Source organism: Phalangium opilio, unplaced genomic scaffold (genome assembly GCF_054372755.1).
Source record: "Phalangium opilio isolate 3A_F unplaced genomic scaffold, DU_Popi_V2 ptg000032l_1, whole genome shotgun sequence".
In the NCBI taxonomy this organism is placed as follows: domain Eukaryota; kingdom Metazoa; phylum Arthropoda; class Arachnida; order Opiliones; family Phalangiidae; genus Phalangium; species Phalangium opilio.
In genome coordinates this window covers 2,355,330-2,379,096 of record NW_028324159.1, presented here as the reverse complement: position 1 = coordinate 2,379,096, position 23,767 = coordinate 2,355,330, and the positions used below count along the sequence as shown (strand labels likewise).

At 38.9% G+C, this 23,767-nt stretch overlaps 3 protein-coding genes across 3 annotated transcripts; all 3 read left to right on the top strand.

The window, feature by feature from the left end:
• The first annotated feature begins 14,877 nt into the window (after nucleotides 1–14,877).
• LOC149685259 (uncharacterized) lies at nucleotides 14,878–15,750 on the top strand. Its single transcript, XM_089870981.1, has one exon. The coding sequence runs from the start codon at nucleotides 14,878–14,880 to the stop codon at nucleotides 15,748–15,750; it is 873 nt and encodes a 290-aa protein (XP_089727107.1).
• Nucleotides 15,751–16,632: 882 nt separating this feature from the next.
• On the top strand, nucleotides 16,633–19,850 carry LOC149685258 (uncharacterized). Its single transcript, XM_089870980.1, has 2 exons — nucleotides 16,633–16,647; nucleotides 16,725–19,850. The coding sequence occupies exons 1-2, from the start codon at nucleotides 16,633–16,635 to the stop codon at nucleotides 19,848–19,850; spliced, it is 3,141 nt and encodes a 1,046-aa protein (XP_089727106.1).
• Nucleotides 19,851–20,242: 392 nt separating this feature from the next.
• LOC149685257 (uncharacterized) lies at nucleotides 20,243–23,194 on the top strand. Its single transcript, XM_089870979.1, has 9 exons — nucleotides 20,243–20,273; nucleotides 20,391–20,517; nucleotides 20,579–20,691; nucleotides 20,739–20,948; nucleotides 21,018–21,092; nucleotides 21,155–21,300; nucleotides 21,389–21,479; nucleotides 21,550–21,839; nucleotides 21,926–23,194. The coding sequence occupies exons 1-9, from the start codon at nucleotides 20,243–20,245 to the stop codon at nucleotides 23,192–23,194; spliced, it is 2,352 nt and encodes a 783-aa protein (XP_089727105.1).
• The last annotated feature ends 573 nt before the right edge of the window (nucleotides 23,195–23,767 follow it).

Here is a 23,767-nt window from a genome sequence, read left to right as displayed (position 1 = left end):
CTCTGATTCTGTAGAAAAAACACACCATAATGGCGCTGGCGAGTGAAGCTAAACCCGAATTGCTAAGTCCCTGTTCTAGAACTGATAAAGTATAAAGAGTCTTAGGGAATTCGACACACGTCGGCAATCCTACCGTATAGGTGCCGAATGCCAGTGGCTTCGCTAGGCCTTTTTTGGCCTACCAAAAGATTGCTGTTGGCAACCTAACATTCTGTAGCAATATATAAAAAATTTTCAATATCAAACAGTTTGAAAGTTATTATAAGAACTTAATATAAAAAATTGCATAATGGTTTCATTGGAAAATGTGTAGACCTTTATAACGTGAAATTATTCATATTTTAAAAATATACAACCTTTCATTGATAACCCGTACAAAAATTTACGGCTGCATTTTGCTGTTATTTAGATTTTTAGAATCTGCAATATATTGCAAATAAACTGGAATATTCTGGAAAAATACTGGAATAAACCTGAAAATTGTTCAACTTCAGACAAAATTAAGATGCATTCCAGAGAGCAATGCAGAACATTTTAGACGTTTTGCAGAAAAAATATCTTCCGTTGGAAAACTCAGTACAGCAGTATACAAAATTTAGCTACTTTAGAGTCATAAAATAGCTATTTTACAGCTAGAAAACAGGATGAAATAGTAATTCCCGTAAGAAATCAGGATGTTTGTAGTCTCATTACAGGTACTGTACCTTCCAGATATATTGTATGCATGTTACAATCCTAAGTTTGTAGGATAATGGCAGGCGGGTTTCGGATACTTTTAAGGATAATTGCAGGCGCGTTTCATATACTTTGTAGGAAAATTGCAGGCGCGTTTCAGATACTTTTTTGGATCATTGCAGGCGCGTTTCAGATACTTTGTAGGATAATAGCAGGTGCATTTTCGATTCTTTGTCGGATAATTGCAGGTGTGTTTCAGATACTTTGCAGGATCATTGTAGGTGCGTTTCATATTCTTTGTAGGATAATTGCTGATGCGTTTCAGATACTTTGTAGGATAATTGCAGGCGCGTTTCAGATACTTTGTAGGATCATTGCAGGCGCGTTTCAGATACTTTGCAGGGTCATTGCAGCTGCGTTTCAGATACTTTGTAGGATAATTGCAGCCGCGTTTCAAATACTTTGCAGGATCATTGCAGCCGCGTTTCAAATACTTTGCAGGATCATTGCAGCCGCGTTTCAGATACTTTTAAGGACCATTACAGGCGCGTTTCAGATACTTTAATTTGTACGATAATTGCAGGTGCTTTTCAGATACTTTTTAGGATAATTACAGGCGCGTTTCAGATACTTTGTAGGATAATTGCAGGCGCGTTTCAGATACTTTTCAGGAGCGTTTCATATACTTTGTAGGAAAATTGCTGGCGTGTTTCATATACTTTGTAGGAAAATTGCAGGTGTGTTTCTGGTACTTTTCAGGATCATTGCAGGCGCGTTTCAGATACTTTTTAGGATAATTGCAGGCGCTTTTCATATACTTTGTAGGCAAATTGCAGGTGTGTTTCTGGTACTTTTCAGGATCATTGCAGGCGCGTTTCAGATACTTTTTAGGATAATTGCAGGCGTGTTTCAGGTACTTTTCAGGATCATTGCAGGCGCGTTTCAGGTACTTTTTAGGATAATTGCAGGCGCTTTTCATATACTTTGTAGGCAAATTGCAGTCGCGTTTCAGATACTTTTCAGGATCATTATTGGCGCGTTTCAGATGCTTTGTAGGATCATTGCAGCCGAATTTCAGATACTTTGTAGGATAATTACAGGCGCGTTTCAGATACTTTGTAGGATAATTGCAGGTACTTTTCAGATATTTTTAGGATAATTGCTCATCATATACTTTGTAGGATAATTGCAGGCGCTTTTCATATACTTTTCAGGATCATTGCAGGCGCGTTTCAGATACTTTTTAGGATCATTGCAGGCGTATTTCGGATACTTTGTAGGATAATTGCAGCCGCGTTTCAGATACTTTGCAGGATAATTGCAGGCTCTTTTCATATACTTTTTAGGATAATTGCAGGTGCTTTTCAGATACTTTGTAGGATAATTGCAGGCGCGTTTCAGATACTTTGTAGGATAATTGCTGGTGATTTTCAGATAATTTTTAGGATAATTGCAGGCGCATTTCAGATACTTTTCAGGAGCGTTTCATATACTTTGTAGGAAAATTGCAGGCGTGTTTCATATACTTTGTAGGAAAATTGCAGGTGTGTTTCTGGTACTTTTCAGGATCATTGCAGGCGCGTTTCAGATACTTTTTAGGATAATTGCAGGCGCTTTTCATATACTTTGTAGGCAAATTGCAGGTGTGTTTCTGGTACTTTTCAGGATCATTGCAGGCGCGTTTCAGATACTTTTTAGGATAATTGCAGGCGTGTTTCAGGTACTTTTCAGGATCATTGCAGGCGCGTTTCAGGTACTTTTTAGGATAATTGCAGGCGCTTTTCATATACTTTGTAGGCAAATTACAGTCGCGTTTCAGATACTTTTCAGGATCATTATTGGCGCGTTTCAGATGCTTTGTAGGATCATTGCAGCCGAATTTCAGATACTTTGTAGGATAATTACAGGCGCGTTTCAGATACTTTGTAGGATAATTGCAGGTACTTTTCAGATATTTTTAGGATAATTGCTCTTCATATACTTTGTAGGATAATTGCAGGCGCTTTTCATATACTTTGTAGGAAAATTGCAGGCGCTTTTCATATACTTTTCAGGATCATTGCAGGCGCGTTTCAGATACTTTTTAGGATCATTGCAGGCGTATTTCGGATACTTTGTAGGATAATTGCAGCCGCGTTTCAGATACTTTGCAGGATCATTGCAGGCTCTTTTCATATACTTTTTAGGATAATTGCAGGTGCGTTTCAGATACTTTGTAGGATCATTGCAGCCGCGTTTCAGATACTTCGCAGGATCATTGCAGGAGCATTTCAGATACTCTGTAGGATAATTGCAGGTGCGTTTCAGATACTTTGCAGGGTCATTGCAGCCGCGTTTCAGATTCTTTGTAGGATCATTGCAGGTGCGATTTAGATACTTTGTGGAATAATATCAGATGCGTTTCAGATACTTCGCAGGATCATTGCAGGTGCATTTTAGATACTTCGCAGGATCATTGCAGGTGCATTTCAGATACTTTGTAGGATAATTGCAGGTGAATTTTAGATTCTTTGCAGGATCATTGCAGGCGCGTTTGAGATGCTTTGCAGGGTCATTGCGGGTTTTCCTATCAATTATTGTGAATCAGTCGCCTAATATACCCTAAATTTCCAAAAAATTTTAAAGAGGCTTACGCTTGAGTTCAAACGTCAACAATAGCCATGTTTAAAATTATTTTAGGAATAAAATTCCTTAAAACGATTTAACTAGAATTAAGGTAAATTAAAGGCGATTAAATTAAAAAATATCAATTATATTTTTTTTAATATTTAAAAATAGCCTCTAAATTGCGTCTCGACTTGGAGAGGTTTATTTTGGATTCCCAACTTGTACTCATCCCTTACAAAAATATTAAGCTGTAATTTATCTGAATACACGCTTTTCTGACTTGCTAAAGTAATATCTGAGATGGTCCAACTGTTTAGGTACATGTACAAGTTCTTACCACATCTAGCTAAAAAGGTCTTTTCGTCTATCTAACATCCACAACATACACACTCACAGAACATAATCGAAAAAGTCTTTAAAACTTGCAGCTAAAAACCGATTACAACTGAAGGGAAGGGTCCCGACAGGCTTGTTTTACGTCTATTCGCAACCAGAAAAACTGCTGTAGACTTATATGATAGCGCTAAAGTACTTTGGTTCGCAATTTCCTTCACATTTCGAGCGCCATGGTGATAGTAGATCTTGTCTTAATCGGTGAAGTTGGACTGCAAAACCGAGTGTATTCAATTCTCGAGTCATTCTCGAACTAGCTCTCAGTAAGTCTCTAGCATTACGAAGTATAGGCAGTGTCATACTTATTGAAACATATCTGATAAACTTTTGATAACTGTATATACAATACTGGCCCTTTTATGACCAAAAATGTTTCAATTTTCTATCTTTTATGGTGGTTTAAATATGTTTAGGATCGAGACGTGACAGTATTAGATCAAAATATCTTATTGAAATTAATGAGTAAAGCTTTTTTAAGATGCCTTTTTAGGCCTAACCAATTGTTTATTCAAAGTTTAGGAAAATAAAAGCAGTAATATTAATGCCTAACAGAAGCAGATAAAAATTTATGGAGCGCTCGAAGTTGACTTCCCGTACAAAAATTTTAAGCTGTAATTCATCTGCATACGCGCTTTTTTATCGCTACCACGCTGTAACCATTAAGGCTACATTTCTGCAGCTCAAAAAACGGGAAAATTTCACAGAAATTCTAGAACTGCAAATTGACTGCCGTTTCTACATTTTCTGTTTGTTAACTGTTAACTGTCTAGACTGGCAGAAATATGCAGCGCAATTCTGCAAACGCTATGCAAAGGTGGAAATACCAGCTGTTAGTTTAAAACTGTAATTTGACCGTTTTTATAGATATGTTACAGGTCTGCAAAAGTGATAGAAAAGTTGAAATCCTGCTGCTAATTTAGAACTGTAATTTGACCGTTTTAATAGACATGTTACAGGTCTGCAAAAGTGACAGAAAAGTAGAAACACAGCTGCTAATTTAAAACTGCAATTTGACCACATTTATAGACATGTTACAGGTCTGCAAAAGTGATGGAAAAGTAGAAATGCAACTGCTAATTTAAAACTGCAATTCTACCACATTTATAGACATGTTACAGATCTGAAAAAGTGATGGAAAAGTAGAAATGCAGCTGCCAATTTAGAACTGTAATTTGACCATTTTTATAGACATGTTGCAGGTCTGCAAAAGTGATAGAAAAGTATAAATCCAGCTGCTAATTTAAAACTGCAATTCTACCACATTTATAGACATGTTACAGATCTGAAAAAGTGATGGAAAAGTAGAAATGCAGCTGCCAATTTAGAACTGTTATTTGACCATTTTATAGACATGTTACAGGTCTGCAAAAGTGATAGAAAAGTAGAAATCCAGCTGCTAATTTAAAACTGCAATTTGACCACATTTATAGGCATGTTACAGGTCTGAAAGAGTGATTGAAAAGTAGAAATCTAGCTGCTAGTTTAAAACTGCAATTTGACTACATTTAAAGACATGTTACAGGTCTGCAAAAGTGATGGAACAGTAGAAATACAGCTGCCAATTTAAAACTTTAATTTGACCTAAATTGACCATTTTTATAGACATGTTACAGGTCTGCAAACGTGATGGAAAAGTAGAAATTCAGCTACCAACTTAAAACTGTAATTTAACCACATTTAGAGAGATATATTGCAGGTATTCAAAAGTAGGAAATTCTACTTTTGAATACCTGCAATATGTCTACAAATGTGGAATAGTTACAGTTTTAAATAGGCAGCGGGATTTCTACTTTTCCATCACTTTTTCAGACTTGTAACATGTCTATAAATATGGTCAAATTACAGTTTTAAATTGGCAGCTGGATTTCTACTTTTCCATCACTTTTTCAGACTTGTAACATGTCTATAAATATGGTCAAATTACAGTTTTAAATTGGCAGCTGGATTTCTACTTTTCCATCACTTTTTCAGACTTGTAACATGTCTATAAATTTGGTCAAATTACAGTTTTAAACTGGCAGCTGGATTTCTGCTTTTCCATCACTTTTGTAGACCTGTTACATGTCTATAAATGTGGTCAAATTGCAGTTTTAAATTGGCAGCTGAATATCTACTTTTCCATAAGTTTTGCAGACCTGTAACATGTCTATAAATGAGGTAAAATTACAGTTTTAAATTGGCACCTGGATTTCTACTTTTCCATCACTTTTGCAAACCTGCAACATGTCAATAAATATAGTCAAATTGCAGTTTTAAATTGGCAGCTGGATTTCTACTTTTCCATCACTTTTGCAGATCTGTAACATGTCTATAACTGTGGTCAAATTACAGTTTTAAACTAGCAGCTGTTATTTCTACTTTTGCATCGCGTTTGCAGAATCGCGCTGCATATTTCTGCCAGTACAGACAATTAACAGATAATAAACAGAAAATGTAGAAACGGCAGACAATTTGCAGTTCTGGAATTGTTAAATTTTCGCGTTTTTCGAGCTGCAGAAAATGTAGCCTTAATGAAGGATTTTCACTCGTCTTAGGTTTATTTTTAGTTTTGGTTAGCTTTTAGTCAACACTATTGGGACTCCCTTCGAAAGAACATGAAACATTTTACTTGCTCTATCTTTTTTTTTTTCAAAATTTTACTGTTTGATATTGAAAAGTTTTTATATATTGTTACAGAATTTTAGGTTGCCAACAGCAATTTTATGCTAGGGTTTACGGATTATTTTGGGGGGGTCTAAGTTTAACATTTGGGGGGGGGGCTATAGGCCAAAAAAGGCCTAGCGACACCACTGCCAGCCTTTGGCTTAACTAGCTGCCTTTAGCAAGCTTAGCCACTATGTATCAGAAAAACCATCTTTAAGGGGCACCAACGGAGCCGCGCTTTCCTTTAATACCCTCAAAAAATGAGTACGGAAGCCGTGAATTATTCTCGAAAAATGAGACAAGCTTCGAGCCTTCCGTCATGTTAAAATTTGTCTCATTTCTTCATTTTCTTGACACAGTTCCCAAAATTAACTCCTGAGTAGTAAATCCACGAGCACTGCTATTAATTCAAGAAGGAAAACTAGTCGAAATTTCGAAATGGGGCAGTTACGATTTACAAAATTTTCTTAGACTTCACTGTGGGGTAATTTCATTGATAAAGAGAGAGAGTACTAGCAGAAGGGGATAATAAAGAAGGATGCCACTCTGTATCATCTTAATACATTAGTTACGTAACGTCATTCTTCCCAGGCTCACCCTTTTTGTTTGCTCTCCCGCTCAACAAACTACTGATGGGCATCGCACCGTGCACGGGGTGAATTCTATAACTGTTTGGCACTAAATCCTCAGCAAATCAACTCTCTAACCTCGTCTTGGGGTGTAACAAAAATCCACAAGCGCGTCTTGCCAAATAGTTTAACGCAAATAGACTAATGATGAGGGTACTATTTATCGCGTATGTGATTTGGTTTAGTAACCTTGCTCCAAATGTTCCGATCTTGGGAAGAATGACGTTACACTTACCCCGCTTGTTGGTACACTTCTCTCGATGAGAAGTATTATATACAGGGTGTTTCTGATAAGTCTGCCATAAATCAACGGGCGTGTTCTTTGGGTCAAACTGAGTGGAAAGTGTCAAAGAACATGGGGTGTACAAGAATTTGCAACGAAGATATGGCCCCCAAACATTGGCCCCTAAAACAAGAAAATATTCGAATATGTAGACTAAAACAAATTCAGCCTTATCAACTTGTTTAGAAATATGAGACAATTTCAATAGTTTCCCTTTAACATCGTTATTGAACTTTCACCTGGCAGAAGTGTATTAAATGACTAGAAGTATGCCTACTCTAGTAAAGTAAATTCAAAGTATCATGGTACCTTTCGGTTGGTATTACTTTTATTCTTAACAAGTTAACATGGACGTTACAGGTATTGTTCAAAATGTCCACCAACGGCGTTAAGACAAACATGAACCCGTCTTTCGAAAGATTCTTGGACATGTTGGAAGATTCCTGGCATGTTCCTGATTGTTTGACAACCTTCAATAATTCGTCTTCGCAAGTCTTCCTCATCACGGACTTCATTCTTGTACACGATGTCTTTGAGATGACCCCAAATATAGAAATCGCACGGATTTAAATCCGGAGATCTGGCTGGCCACGCAACTGGTCCTCCACGCCCAATCCACCTCAAATTAAACGTAGTATTAAGATGTTCTCTAACTGCACGGCTGAAATGTGGGGGTGCCCCGTCGTGCATAAACCACATGTCACGAAGTAATGCTAACGGTATGTCCTCGAGTAGTTCAGGTAAAGTGTCTCTTAAGAACGTGAGATATGCTTCACCATTTAGTCTGGGTGGAAGAAAATGCGGACCTAGTAAATGATTACCGACAATGCCGCACCATACGTTTAAAGAAAATTGCTGTTGGTGACTTCTAACACTAGTTGCGTGTGGGTTTAATTGGCGCCATTCGTGGTGGTTGTGATAGTTCAGAATTCCATCCCGGGAAAAATGTGCCTCGTCGGTTACTAAAAGGACCCGTGGAAATTGATTGTCCTCTACTCTGGCCAAAAACCACTCGCAAAAGTCGATGCGTCTTGGATAATCTGCCGGGTTAAGAGCTTGCACCTTTTGAATATGATACGGGTGAAACTGATGTCCGCGGAGAATTCGCCAGACCAAAACGTGATTAACATGTAATTGTCGTCCAACTTGTCTGGTACTTGTCGAGGGGTCCTCATCATCATGGGTTTTTAATTTATTAAGATATAGAACATGCATGATTGGTCCAAAACCAGATCGGATAGTTTATTGCTGTTCAATTTACCAAAATAAATTTGATGATTTGAAAAGGGAAATCCCTGAAATAGAATTTATGGAAGGGTTACCTCCGAATAACGATGAATTTTGGAATAGAAATCAAATTAACCTCCAGGTGTTGGATGATTTAGCTTAAGAATGTGGTAACAGTAAAGAAATAGCTGATATGTTTATTAAGGGGAGTCACCACTATAATACCAGCAGAATTTTAATTACACAGAGCTTATTTAGTACAAAAAAAGAGTTCAGATTGATTAGCCTAAATTGCGTTTATATTTTAATATTCAAATGTCCCAGAGATTCATCGCCAATACAATTTTTAAGTAGGCAAGTATTTCCTAGAAAAAGTCAGTTTCTAGTGAAGGCCTACGCCATTGCTACTGAAAAGCCGCACTCGTACATTTTGATTGACTGTCATCAAGCCACGGATGAATGTCTACGCGTTAGAACAAATGTCCTCCCTCCAGACGGAAATATGTACGTATTTATGGACGAATAAGAAAGAGTGACGGCGCATTTTTAATCTATTTAATACAATGATGCTGCCGGTCTCACTTCGTAAGAAATACCCCTACCTAACTTTGCTTAAACGAAGCAATATAATTCAAAGAAAACACATTTTAAAAAACGGTACCAAAGACCAATTAAAGACGCTTTGTAATATTTGTTTTAACATTACACACGGAGGGATACCTTTGACCTCCAAACTAAAAAATCATTTAGAACGTCACAGGAGAGTTATAAGGCTAATGGCTCAAAAGTCTTTGCCATTAAGTAAGAAGCGTCAGTTGATAATTAATCAATCAGGCGGAGCCTTTTGGCCAATGTTACTGGCTAGTATTATCCCTAGTGCTATCTCAGCTATAAAAAGTTTAACATGAAGAAAATGGATTTGGTGCCTGCCAATACCATTTTCGATCCGGTGGATAAAGAATTATCTGAGCTAGATCAAGAAATGCATAACAGTCTTCGAAAGTCCGGGTCTACAGAAACTAAACTTAGAGAATACTTGGAAACCATGCAAAAATATTTAAATATGAAGAAACTAGTACAACCCACTACCATAAAAACTGTATCGACACCTCCTACAACTTATCCAGCGCTACCTTCTACCCCGGTGGTTTCTACTTCTACCGCTACTTTACCCATTACTCCGAGCCTAACAGGAATACACGCAACTACCCCCATTATGCCTACCGCTTCTGCACAGGGTTCCACCATTTTTCAAGCACCACCTAGCGGGTCCACCTTGACATGGCAGCCATTTACGGCTACGGCTGTAGCGGCTAAGTCTCCAACACCCAAAAGAAAAAAACTCTACGTAAAAACAGCGTGGCTCAATCATTAGATGAATATAAAAAATTTCAAGAACTATATTCGCCTCTTCATTCTAAACGTAAAACCAGAAAAGATAAAAAACTGTTGTACCCACTACACTATGGAAAGAAAAATTTAAATAAACGTTTTTTATTGATTGCAATATTTATTTTGATGTTTCAACAAATGATTACATAAAAACAATAGAACCAAAGTTTCATTATACATTAAATCATTTGGTTTATATAAATCTTGAATAATAACGTTTAGATTATAACCGTAACAGGCATTAACTAGATAAAAATACAATGTAAACCGCATGTTAAAGATAATGGATATTGAACAGGTACAGGGTTTATAAACCATTCTTTAGCGTAGACATAAAGATCGCTAAGATTATAATAAGAGGGATCATTTCCATAAGAATCAAAAAAGTTCCCTACATTATTATTTACATATATAGTTAACCAATGAAGTCCTGGACTCATGAAGGTTCCGTATTTAGACAAAAGCAATATTTAGCTTGCTTTGGCGGTAATGGTTTTTGATCGAAAGCAAATACACCGAGGAAAAAAGTTCTTGTTACAGGTTCACACGTTAAAATTTCGATTATTTCTACCGTATTCATTATCCCGATGGGTTATAAATCACGGTACGATCTTTAGAAATAATAATTTCAGATTCGAACTCGGCGTTCACTATTACAGTTACGTTATGGACTAGCGGAGATTTGAACTTCATAGATATTCTTAGGCTTCCCTGTTTGTTTCTTGACAAATGTTCAGCGCCCGCTTGTTCTTCCGGTGTAAGATCGAACGCGTACAGAGCGTTACCCTCTTTAAATTCTTCGAAGGTAATACAGTTTCCTTTATTACTTTTGAACAAATCCAAGGCCGTATAGTTTGAGAGGTACTCTCTGGAATACTCGTTAACGGCATAGTGGGGTGTAAACGGAGGATTGGGATATGTTTGATTTCCAATTGTTAGTGCCAAGTAGCTTAAATTAAAATGATTGAATTCAAAGCTATTCAAATCTAGGGCTCCATTAAAGGCTGTTGTTCTAACTAAGCCGATAACTACGCGTGATGGTTGTCTTTTCATAAAGACATTTTCTCGTATAATGTCAGTGGAACCGCTACTGATGGAAAAGTATTTTAACACTGTTCTGTTAATTAGATAAATTACATTGTGCTTTTCGTGTACCATTGCCTGAGCTAACATAATCTCATTATTTATTTTAATCTTAATATAAATTTTTTAAATTTAGGATTAAGTGCTGCTGTAGACATAATTGCAAATTCATTAACTGACTTTATGAAGCGAAACCGTAAATCAATATTATTAATGAGAAATCGACTCATTCGACATACATCCAAATGTAAATCACCCAACATATCAATGCGTTTCGATAGGGCAGCCCGATCTCTTCGTTTCAGCATTCCATTCTTGTCGTTGTTTGACGCGGGTAAAAGCATTTTACTAGCGTCCACAGGGTCATCTTTGTAATACATTTTTGAAGAAAGATAGGACTTTTTGGCACTTGTACCATAGTTTAAATGTGTTTCAAAAAATGCCAAATATGGGTAGGCATTCGTTGGTGTATTAACTTGCGTATCTCCAAAAAAATACGTCAACTTGACTAAATAACGATGCGTGTAGTTAAAGAAGATCCATACTCCTTAACTAGTTTAGCTCGAACTTGCAATAAGGTTTTAGACAAATCCATAAAGACGTCATTAGATCCAGGGATAAAAAATTCAATTGGTCCATCATCAGAAAGCGAAGCCAAAGCTTTATACATAGCATAAGCACTATTTTCTAGGTTGTAATTTTAGGTGGCTCCACGAACAAATCCAGTTCAGACATCATTCCTTCAACCATTGTTATTTTTAATCGAGAAAATCGGTTTTCGTTCTTTTTCTCTTTTTTTGATCGCTTTTTAGGCTTCAGCTTTCTGCGAAGTCCTTGGCCCGTTTGTTGTTGAGCCAAGTGTTGGCTAGCCTTTGTAGTAAATTTGATCCTGCTTCGCTCAAATTTGATTTCAATGATTCTCGTAGGTTTCTTCCTGCTACGAGATCCCCTGCTATTCTCGACCCCGTTCTGAGAGCTTCCCTACCTAACACTTTACCTGCTGGTCGAAATATCGGTGTAATATATCTAATTAAACTTTTGAAGATAATTCCAAGGCCGCTTCCTCTTTGAAATACAGGCCCCCGGAAGTGATTAAGACCATTTTCGGTTTGGCTTAAGTAGTAGTTTAGATATATGTTACTTCGTGACATGCTTGAGAATGAAATGAAGTTTAATTTAAATATAATATTTTCTCCGAAATCTGTCCTCATATCAATTTCGATCTTTTCAAATGATGGACATCTTAAAGGGTAATAATCAATGTTTTGAAACCTATGTACAGCTAGCTAGAAGACTTATCATTTATTATTGGTATAACGCTCAGAAGAGGGGCATAAACGTCACCAACCACTTGTGGTAGAATTAAATTTGTATAAATATACAAACAAGCCGTACCCTTGTCTATATCGGCTACACTTTTTCCAGTTTCATCCATAAGGGGTCTATCCATTTGTTCCATATGAAACCCTTATAGTCTACCTAGACCAGACTGATTTTTGTTAAAACACAATTAATAGTTATTTTCACATTTTACGTTTACTTTTCCGTCGGGATTAAGCTTATTTACAAAATTACTACTGTTTTCTCGAGGAATTGCGTGGCGCATTGCATCAATAACATTTTCAATATGGATATACTGGCCGGGTTGAATTTGCAGAGTAATTTCCCTTGGATTCGTTGGGCCTTTTCTTTTTCTTATAAGGAAAAAATTATTTCAACTATTTAGTTCTAAATGATCGTCTTTCTTTCTTTTAATCAGTTCTTCGGGAAAAGTGTATCTCTCTTTGATCCAATCCATGAAGGGTAAGCCCAAGATTTTCCCCATTTCTTCCGGTATTTGAACTTCATATCCATTTTTAGCTCTCAGAGCGCAAAAAGCCTTCTCATTGTCATCACTGTAGGTGATAAACATATAAACCGACCGTCGTATTTCGGGGGTATGGCATTATTAATAGATTTAATTAAACTCTTATAAACATCGTATTCGTCTCCACGCAAGTTTCCCGCGACAAGTTGTATCTTATACTGGTCCCAGCTGTTTTCAGTATAGTCATGTACTCCAGCATTGAAATATAAATACTCGCCGGTTACATTATCCCAAGCCTGGGGTAAAAATGCTTGGGCAAGCCCAACATGCCAATTACCAACTAAGTTTAAAGGAGCTGGTAACTGAACTTTAAAATGAGATTGCGTGTTATCCGGAAAGACATTCATAGAAGCCGAACTTACGAGTGTAACATAAAATGAATCGATCGACATGGTTAACTAGATTAAAATGAACATTAATTTATTTGCCAATAGACATATATCAGTAGACCACTTTTTGAAGTTCGCATTCGTAAAAGACACCTCTTATTTCTTCGTCGTTGTAATCTTTAACTACGTAACAAACTGGATTTCTGTAAAGAACTTTTGATACGGTAAATATTTCCCTCGTCCAGTAGCCTCTATATCCCTTTTCGAAAAGAGGTTTACTCTTTGACAGTCTGACAAAATCACCATTCTTTAACTTTGGGGGTTTAGCAGGTTTTTGATTGCCTTACAAACGTTGCCATACTAAATGTTCATTTTCGATATTAACATCTTTTGGAGCGAAACCAATACTTGAATGCGTACTAGAGTTATAGGCCTTCATGATTTTTGGCAAACTACCAATATAATTTTATTTTTTGGTTCTTTTAAATAGTTTGAGTATTTTATCCTTTAACGTTCTGTTAAATCTTTCAATAACACCGCACTTTATCCTTCCAACACTTGTATAGAGTTGAATACCTTCTTTCTTCAAATATTCTTTAAACAATTTTGATAGAAATTCACTGCCTTGGTCAACATTAATACGCAAAGGCTTTCTCTCTTTGATCGCTTCCTGAAATGCACTTAAAACTTCTCTACTAGTTTTATTATTTAAAGGAAAACTCCAGGCATATTTTGAGAATACGTCTATTATAGTCAAAATGTATTGAAACCCTTTGTTATGCTTTTTGATACGTCGTAGATCAATTAGATCGCATTGAAATACTTCATCAGCTGTTGTAGCATAAGTTTGATTTCGAGGGAAGTTTATTCTCCTTGGTTTATGAATAGTGTATGTAGGTTGAGACTGAAGCCAAGTCTCAATTTTTTTCTTTGAAATACTATTTACTCATTGTTTCAATTTACTTGCGCTTCCGTAACTAAGAGGGTTTTCAGAATCGTAATATACTCGGATTAATTTTGATTCCATTGTTATTGCTAAGCTTAAATTCTATTACCCTGTAAAAAATGGACGTTCAAAATTATTATCTGTAGGCAAAAAATAGGTCATACTGTAAAAAACTATCTATGTAAATTTGATAACCGAGTTGTAATCTTAGACTGAAAAGATAAGAACGGCTGTTGTTTTAATTTGAGTTTCAAAACTGACGCGTTGTAAATTTTAGCTCTTGTAAATAGAATGAAATAAACTATCGTAGTTAATTTTAAATTCGTTGTGTGGTTTTTTCAAAATATTATATGGTGCCGAAACCCGGGAGAATATAGAAGATTATCAGAAGGCTAGTCGCGATTGAACCACGGTCTAGTATACGGATTAGAAACCTTGAGAAACCTTACGGAACACGACGCGTTTAAGATGGCCGAATCAGCTGAAAGAATTTTGGAACAAGCTAAAAAGAAACGAGTGGTGCAACGACGAATGGTAACCAAATTAGTCAACAAGATAAACAAGCTTTTCGACGAAGAAGAAGAAATTTCCTCAGATACTTTGGACAACTTAATGGAACAAATTGAGGCTAAATATTCATTACTGAAGGTCATGAATAATGAAATCGAAAATACCCTTTTCGATGATGAAGAACTCGAAAGCGATATGTGCGAATCAGAAGGATACGAGGAGAAAATCATCAACTGCAAGGCGAGAATTAAGCGAGCGATGAGGCCAATATCGATATTCGAGTTAATCGAAGAATGAATAGCACGGCGAGCGAAGAAACCGTATTGGGAAGCGAAAGTCAAAGGTTACACCAACCAACAATGACGACAAGACTACCGAAATTAGAACTGAAGAAATTTTATGGAGAACATAGTAAATGGATGGATTTTTGGCCTCAATACGAGGTTGCTGTACACAAGAACGAAACCCTACGACCGGTGGACAAGTTTGTGTACTTGAAGTCCTATCTCGGAGGTACGACACTCAGCTCCATCACTGGTCTAACCTTAAGCGACCGAAACTATGAAGAGGCAATCAGGAATCTTACCAACCGTTTTGGGCAGAAGGTCAATCTCAGGAACATTCACACCAATCGTCTCTTGGATATAGTACCTGTTAAAAGATCAAGCGATATTGCATCCTTAAGACGTCTTTATGACCAATGTGAAATTGAAGTTAGAAGCCTCATCAATCTTGGAGAAGCTGAAGGAAAATCTGGAGGCGTGATAGGATCTATTATCTTGAAGTTGGTCCCACCGGACATCTCCTTGGAGTACTGTAGAAGAAAACAACCAGAAGCCGAAGACGACGTTTCTCAGATCCTTGAATTCATCCGTCATGAAGTTGAAAGTCGAGAAAGGTGCCTGTCCTACATTCAGGAGTATGAAGATTCACGAAAGCACGCTAAACCATCTGAACACAAACCTTACAAGTCTATCTACAAGACACCTTCAAATCAATCAGCTGCTGCCTTGAACACAACCTCACATCCAGTTGAAGTATGCTTATTTTGTGACGACGAAAATCATAAATCAGAAAACTGCAGCAAAGTTGAAGAAGTAGAACACAGAAAAGCTGTCCTCAAAAAAAGGGACGTTGTTTTATCTGCGTCAATGGACGGCACTTAGCACGTGAATGTCGCGTGAAAACGACTTGTACGAAATGCCTAAGAAGACACCACATCTCTGTTTGTAGTGAATATCGCAAACCGGAAGAAAGAACGAAGGGAGCCACAGTTGTCTCAGCGACCACACAGATGGGAAAGAATACCATCCTGCTTCAAACAGCGACAGCCAAAATCACTTATGGAAAAAGTGAAAAATTAGTCCGGATTCTTCTTGACGGTGGTAGCCTGCGGACATTTATTAAACGAAAGACCTCTCAAGAGCTTGGTCTTCCAGTCGTTGCTGAAGAATTGTTACACATCCATGCATTTGGCGGAGGAGACCCGGAACCAGTGAGATGCCGAAGAGTCAAAGTTTCTCTCACTAGTCTTTACAACGACAAAACAATCGATATCGAAGCAGTCGAATCTCCAGAAATCACATCAGCATTAGTAGAAGTCCCTGGACATGCAATAAGGAAGATGATAGGATCAAAAGGCTTTCAATTAGCCGACCAAGTACCAAAGAACCGAACCTTTGGTGATGAATTAATAATCCTAATAGGAGCCGATTATTACTGGAAAATAATGAGCGGCAACATCGAACGACTTAACGAAAATTTGGTTGCAATCGAAAGCGAATTAGGGTGGCTGGTCCACGGTCCTTCGTCGGTCCTAGGTATGCAAGTTGTCTCTCAATCATCAACAGTACTAGTTTCGAAGATCATAGCAAACTAAGATGACATCTCAAAAATTCTACGAGCACACTGGGAGTTAGAATCCATTGGAATCACAGAGACTGGAGTTCAGCCAACAATCCTTGACGAAGAAACAGTGGGTAAACTGGAAAATGGGATCAGATTCGTCAATGGAAGATACGAGGCTCCTTTATTGTGGAAGGATCACCATGAAGAGCTCTCAAGTAATTATGTCGGCGCGAAAAGGAGACTCCTCAGCCTAACCAGAAGATTTTAAAGGGATCCGTTACTCTTGTTGAAGTACCAAACCATCATTGACGACTATTTTCAGAAGGGAATGATTGAACTAGTCCGCCCTGAAACTCCTCCATTAAATAACACAAGGCTATTCTATTTACCTCATCAACCAGTGATCAAAGAAGAGCGTTCAACAACAAAGGTTCGAATCGTGTTCGATGGCTCCTCACATGATCCTGGAAGCCCATCCTTGAATGATTGCCTATTATCTGGACCAAATGTGAACCCAGATTTATTGGACGTCCTGACAAGATTCCGAATTTACAAGGTAGCCTTCATAGCTGACGTCGAACAAGCGTTTCTTCAAGTTTCGCTTAAAAAGGAAGACCAAGATTCGGTCCGGTTTTTGTGGTCACGTAATCCGCTTGCATCGGAGAAGGGCATCCAGATAGAAACCTACCGATTTACAAGAATCCCCTTCGGTACGACTTCAAGTCCATTTCTCTTGGCTGGAGTTATCAGATTTCATTTGCGCAAGTACAAGGGGCAATACGAAGATACCTGCCAAAAAATAAATGAAGACTTGTATGTGGACGACTTTATCTCAGGCGCACATAATGACGATGACGCTATTAGACATTCCAAAGAAGCGAAGACTATCTTTAAGGACGCTAGTATGTCTTTACGGAAATGGCATACCAACTCTGGAAAACTTGAGGAAAACTGGAAAGGACAAGGCAGGCAAGAAATCACCACGGAAAAGGTTACCTTTTCGTCGCCTTGCACTCTGAAGGTGTTGGGGCTATCGTGGGATAAATCCCAGGACATATTCATATTCAACGTGGAAGGAATTATAAACTACTTATCGTCCCTTCGGAATACTAAACGATGCGTTCTTAGTGCTGCAGCAAGAGTATTTGACCCGCTTGGTCTCATAACGCCATTCACAATTACCGTCAAGATACTGTTTCAAGCAATAAGGGAGAAAGAATGTTCATGGGATGAACCACTGCCAGAGGATCTAACACAATCATGGAAGTCCTGGTGTAGAGAATTGCCCAAGTTAAACGAATTGAAGATTCCAAGACATTTCTTACCACCCGAAACAAACTATCGTGAAGCCTCTTTACAACTTCACTGTTTCACCGACGCTAGTCAGCGAGCTTACGGTGCCTGTCTTTACCTTCGATGCACTTCCAATGATGGGCACTCTTATGTCAGTCTTGTGGGCTCCAAGTCAAGAGTTGCACCCCTCAAAGCTCTCACTATACCGATATTGGAACTGATGGGCGCTCTAATTGGATCGAGACTAATGAACCGTTTGAAGATTAATTTCAAGGACAAAGAACCGGATCTATATTTGTGGAGTGATTCTGCAATAACAATTCACTGGATCAAGGGAGAATCAAGTCGTTGGAAGCAGTTTGTCTCCAACAGAGTCAACGAAATACTAAGGTTTAGTGAAAAGCACTCTTGGAATCATTGCCCTGGGAGCGAAAATCCTGCAGATTGTCTAAGCCGAGGACAGAATGCCGAAGAATTTAGGAAGAATCAACTCTGGTGGAGCGGCCCGCGTTGGCTTAGTTTGACTGAAGATCACGGGCCTAAGAACCAACTACCAGTAGACGAGAAAGAAGTCATCCAGGAACTGCGAGCGAACCACTTAACCATTTCTCAACATGTTTGCAACGTCGAGAATATTGAACCTATTCTAAATCTCAACGATTCAAGTTCTTTGAAAAAAATAATAAGAGTGACAGCATGGATTTTTCGATATCTCAAGAACCTCAGAAAGATCAAGGAACATAGAAGTTTGGACGTTTTGACCACGGAAGAACTTAAGCGAGCCGAAAATTATTGGATCCAACAGACTCAACGTGAAATCTTTCCAGAAGTCATAAGATCTTTGAAGCTCAAGGAACCCTTGTCAAAAAACTCGACGTTAATCAAGTACAATCCATTCCTGGACGAAGAAGGAATAATTCGAATCGGTGGTCGATTACAGCACTCTGAACTGTCATTTCATGAGAAACATCCCATTATCTTGCCGGCAGGACATCGATTCTCCGAACTACAAATTGACTTGGCCCATGAGAAAGTTATGCATTCAGGAATAACGTCAACCTTAACTCAAGTCAGAGAGAGATTCTGGATTTTAAAGAGTAGACAACAAATCAAGAATCGTATCAATAAGTGTCTTATTTGTAAAAGATTACGAGTAAAACCTGTCATCGAGGACACAGCTCCACTGCCATCGGACAGAGTTAATCAGGCGAAACCCTTCGAAGTGACGGGTCTCGACTTCGCGGGACCAATCTATACTAAAGACCAGAATGAAAGAAGAAAATCCTATATAGCCCTCTTCACTTGTGGTGAAACACGGGCACTTCACTTGGAGTTGGTTTCGGATATGTCGGCCAAGTCATTTCTTCAATCATTTCGACGATTTATCTCCAGACGTGGCCTAGTCAAGGTTGTTTATAGTGACAACGCAAAATCCTTTCAAAGAGCGGATCGGGAATTGAAATTACTTTGGAAGAGAATTTCTGTTGACGAAGTGAAGGAATTCTTTGGTCATCAGGGAGTCGTGTGGAAGTATATCGTAGAGCGAGCCCCCTGGTGGGGCGGGTTTTATGAACGATTAGTCCGCTCTATCAAGTCCTGCCTTAAAAGAATACTTGGTCAGGCCTTCCTCGACTTTGAAGAAATTACCACTGTATTGGCGGAAGTGGAAGCAGTTTTGAATTCCCGCCCAATAACATATGTTAACGATGAATCTAATGAGGAACCTTTAACCCCGGCGCACTTCCTCATTGGACGACGGGTATTGTCATTACCACCAGCCACTCAAGAAAATATCAATTTTTCCGGTACGAAAGATGAACTAAGGCGTAGATGGAAGTTTCAAGAAAAACTAATTACACAGTTCTGGACCAGATGGCGTAAAGAATATATTCTCGAACTGAGATCTGCTCATGAGATATCCAGAAGAATTTCATCACACTATATTCAACCAGGTGAGCTGGCTTTACTCCGAGACGACAATGTGCCTCGTCACATATGGAAGTTAGTTCGAGTAGAGGAAGTCTTCAGAGGTCGAGATGGAAAAATCCGTTCATGCTCCATTCGCCTGCCATCTAAAGTCATACTTAAAAGACCAGTCAATTTGATCTGTCCGCTCGAAATTTAGAAGATGGACTCAGGATTTCGCCATCGGCGGGGAGTGTAAAAAATGGACGTTCAAAATTATTATCTGTAGGCAAAAAATAGGTCATACTGTAAAAAAACTATCTATGTAAATTTGATAACCGAGTTGTAATCTTAGACTGAAAAGATAAGAACGGCTGTTGTTTTAATTTGAGTTTCATAACTGACGCGTTGTAAATTTTAGCTCTTGTAAATAGAATGAAATAAACTATCGTAGTTAATTTTAAATTCGTTGTGTGGTTTTTTCAAAATATTATATACCCTATTCCTTTTATTTAGAATTGATTTCACTATAACAATACAACTGTATTCATACGCTGTAAGTTATCACCATAAGTTTATGATACTCTCTATAAGTATGGGTCTATAGAATATATGCCAAAAGCATTAATCACCTACGTAGATGGTAAGAATTTAACAATAGAATTTTTCCTGGAATTGAATAGTACGAAACTAGCGCCGCGCGCGGAGTTAAAATGGGGGAAGGAACTCGCGGCGCGCGCGGGGAACCCCGGAGTCTCAGGGGGGAAGGAACTCGCGCGCGGGGAACTCGAGAAGATTCACCGCGGCGGCGGCGAACAGTTCAAACCATTAAAATATGCTAATTTTAGTTCCCACGCTCCTAATTTATACCTCTACCGTGGTACCAAGTGGGGCCCTATAATACTATGAGGAACGTCTTCCAACCCTCATTATCCCGAAGTACTCCAGCGAAATTACGGAATGGATAGGATTTTGGAGTCAGTTTGAATCAATGCGAGGAAGTCATTACTATACAGAATGCCTTAAACCAATGCCAACTGGAAACCCTTCAGTCAAGGCTGGCTAGATTTCCAGTAAATTACCACAGAATTCGGGGACGTCGCCTTAGCCAATAAAGTAGAATCAAAGGTAACGAACTTTAATTACTTAAATTCTTACTTAATCGGTGACGAGAGACAAACAATAGGCGGAATGAAAGCGTCCGACGCGAACTATGATGAAGCTGATAGACTTTTAACTCAGCGCTTCGGTCGACCCGACCTTGTCGTTCACAGTCACAGTAAAATGTTAATGACAGTTAAGCCTGTTAATGATTCTAGTAATATAATGGCATAGCGTAACCTTTTTGATACCATAAAATTTAATGTAAGGTGCTTGATTGCATTAGGGGTGAAAGCCGCCAACAGCAGCACTTTCATTTGTCCCGTGTTAGTAGTACCTCCCGACATTCGGTTATCGTATAGTAAAACCACAACAAAGACGCCGAATGGGATCTAACCGCGCTTATAAACTTTCTACAACTAGAAGTAAAAGAGAGGGAAACTTGTTCGGTGCTTACTGCTCAAAACGTTCGTGAAAACCCAAACTCCATGCCTGATCAGGTGAAGGCTGCGAGATTTGAAAAGAAAAATAAACCAAATCATTCAACGGCAAGCGCGCTAGCAACTATGGTAAGAAGAGAAGCTAGAAGTCCCTTCTGTATTTTTTGCGACAACACTAATCACCATAGCGTTGACTGTCAAAATTGGTCAATAAAAGACAAACGACGAGTTGTTTATGAATCGGGGCGGTGTTACATTTGTTTACGAAAAAATCACGACGTATCCGAATGCCGCGCAAAAACTAGAAAGTGTAGAATTTGCAATAAAGGCCATAACGCCGTGGTTTGCGAAAATAATCAAGCCAATAAACGCGTCAAGATTCGGCTTCCTCCAGTCAAAGAGAGGAAGTAACCGAAACCATAACAACAGCGGCTACGCCCGTAACTTCGTACAAATCAGTACGTCTCCAAACTGCGAAAATCGTAGCTAGGAACCCAAATCAACTGGAGAATGCAATGCCAGTAAAGTGCTTGCTGGACCACGCCGCCCAAGCCAGCTTCGTAAAAACTGACGTAGCTAGAAGGTTAAACCTCCCCATCGTAGGCCAAATTCCTATCGAAATCGCGGAATTTGGAAATGAAAACCCCCGCCAAGAAAGAAGAAACCTGGTAAAAATAGTCCTCGAAAGCAGGTGGGACAGCCAGGAAAGAAGGGAAATAACCGCTATAGAGGTTCCCTATCTTTGCAATGTCAGCACATTGTAAAAAGTTCCAGTATTGAACATTACGCCCGAGAAAATAGGCTTCAGCTGGCAGACCAACCCGACGAAAACCGCGCAGGAAGCGGCGATGTAGGAGTAATCATAGGAGGCGACGTGTATTTCGACTTCATTAAAGAAGCCAGCGGCATTAATAGAATTAGCCGACAACTGGTATTCACCGAAACAATTTTCGGATGGACCCTTCAAAGTCAAGACAACTGCGGAGTCACTACCAATATTATAAGCGTCAGAGTGATGAAAATAGGCGTACAAGAAGCCGAGACCGCAAAAATTCTCCAGTCCTTCTGGGACTTGGAAGCCATTGGCATCAAACACCCTCTCGACGAGAAGGTCGTAGAAAGATTTCGGGAAGATATAGCGTATCGCGAAAACCGATACGAAGTAAAATTTCCATGGAAAGTGGAAAAACACACCCTTCCCGACAACAAGGCCGTAGCTATTAAACGCATGAAGAGCCTAATCAAAAGATTTAAAGTGGATCCCATCTTGTACCAAGGCTACAAGGAAGTAATAGAGAACCAACTTAGCAAGGGTATAGTGGAAATCGCACCGCAACAAGAGGTCGCTATCCTAGGTACATATTACCACCCTCATCAACCAGTAGTTAGGGAATCCAGTACGACAACTAAGTTAAGAGTCGTAATGGACGGATCTTCCCACGCACGAGGCGCCTCCTCGTTGAATGATAGTTTAGACCGTGGTTCAAATTTAAAACCGGACCTGATGCTTCTGCTGCTTCGATTTCGCAAACATAAAATAGCCGTAACCTCCGATGTAGAAAAGGCGTTTCTCCAAGTAGAGCTGGCCCCCGAAGAGCGAGATTCAGTCAGGTTTCTCTGGATCTACGAAACAAATGGGAAAATAGACGAAAATAAATTCGTCACCCTACGTATGACCCGAGTTCCATTTGGAGTAACCTGTAGCCCGTTCCTCTTGACGGCGACAATAAAGATACACGTGGAAAAATACGTAGAAAAAGAACCGGAAGCAGCTAAAGCGCTCAAGGAAGATATCTATGTGGATGACTTCACTACAGGCGCCAACAGTGTCGAAAAAGCGTTCCACCTGTCAAAAAGGTCCGCAGAAATAATGAGTGAAGCCAGCATGACCTTAAGAAAATGGCAAACGAATTCTGCTGAACTTCGCGCACTATGGGTCGATAAAATTAACGAACCCAGTGAAGCTATAAGCCGAGTCCAGCTGTCAAGGCATACTGGGTCTCAAATGGAATCCAAACCATAACCACTTTTCGTTTGATCTAAGCCAATTAATTAAAATACTACAAGATGTATATCTTGAGCGCGGTTGCTCGTATATTCGACCCTATTGGCATTTTAGGACCGTACGTCATACGCGCCAAATTCTTATTTCAAGAACTCTGGACCCTAAAGAAAACTTGGGACGAACCCCTTCCGGAAAAAATAGGAAAAGAATTTCAGATTTGGTGCAACGAAATGACGCAAATTCGAAATATAAGCCTACAGAGGTGTTACTTCATGGAGGAAGGAGAAACCATTAAAAAGCCTCCAGTTACACTGTTTTTGCGATGCATCTGCCAAAGCCTATGCCACAGTAATTTACATAAGATATGTAACCAGCCAAAACAACGTAGGAATATCTCTGGTCACATCAAAGACGCGAGTAGCCCCCCTCAAAGTTTTAAGCATTCCAAAATTGGAATTAATGGGCTGCTTGCTCGGCGCAAGACTAATTAACAAAGTAAAAGACGAATTTCAAGACGAAACTAAAAACATTAAAATCTTCCCTTGGACGGACTCCACGGTAGCCCTGTATTGGGTACGAGGAACTGAAAAG

Excerpts from the sequence above, each read along its gene's own strand:
- LOC149685257 (XM_089870979.1), top strand. The coding sequence starts at position 20,243 with ATGCCAAAAGCATTAATCACCTACGTAGATG. Across the intron at positions 20,518-20,578 it reads TACCTCTACCGTGGTACCAA|CGAAATTACGGAATGGATAG; the intron begins GTGGGGCCCTAT and ends GAAGTACTCCAG. Across the intron at positions 20,949-21,017 it reads TAAGCCTGTTAATGATTCTA|GGGTGAAAGCCGCCAACAGC; the intron begins GTAATATAATGG and ends TGATTGCATTAG.
- LOC149685259 (XM_089870981.1), top strand. The coding sequence starts at position 14,878 with ATGAATAGCACGGCGAGCGAAGAAACCGTATTGGGAAGCGAAAGTCAA.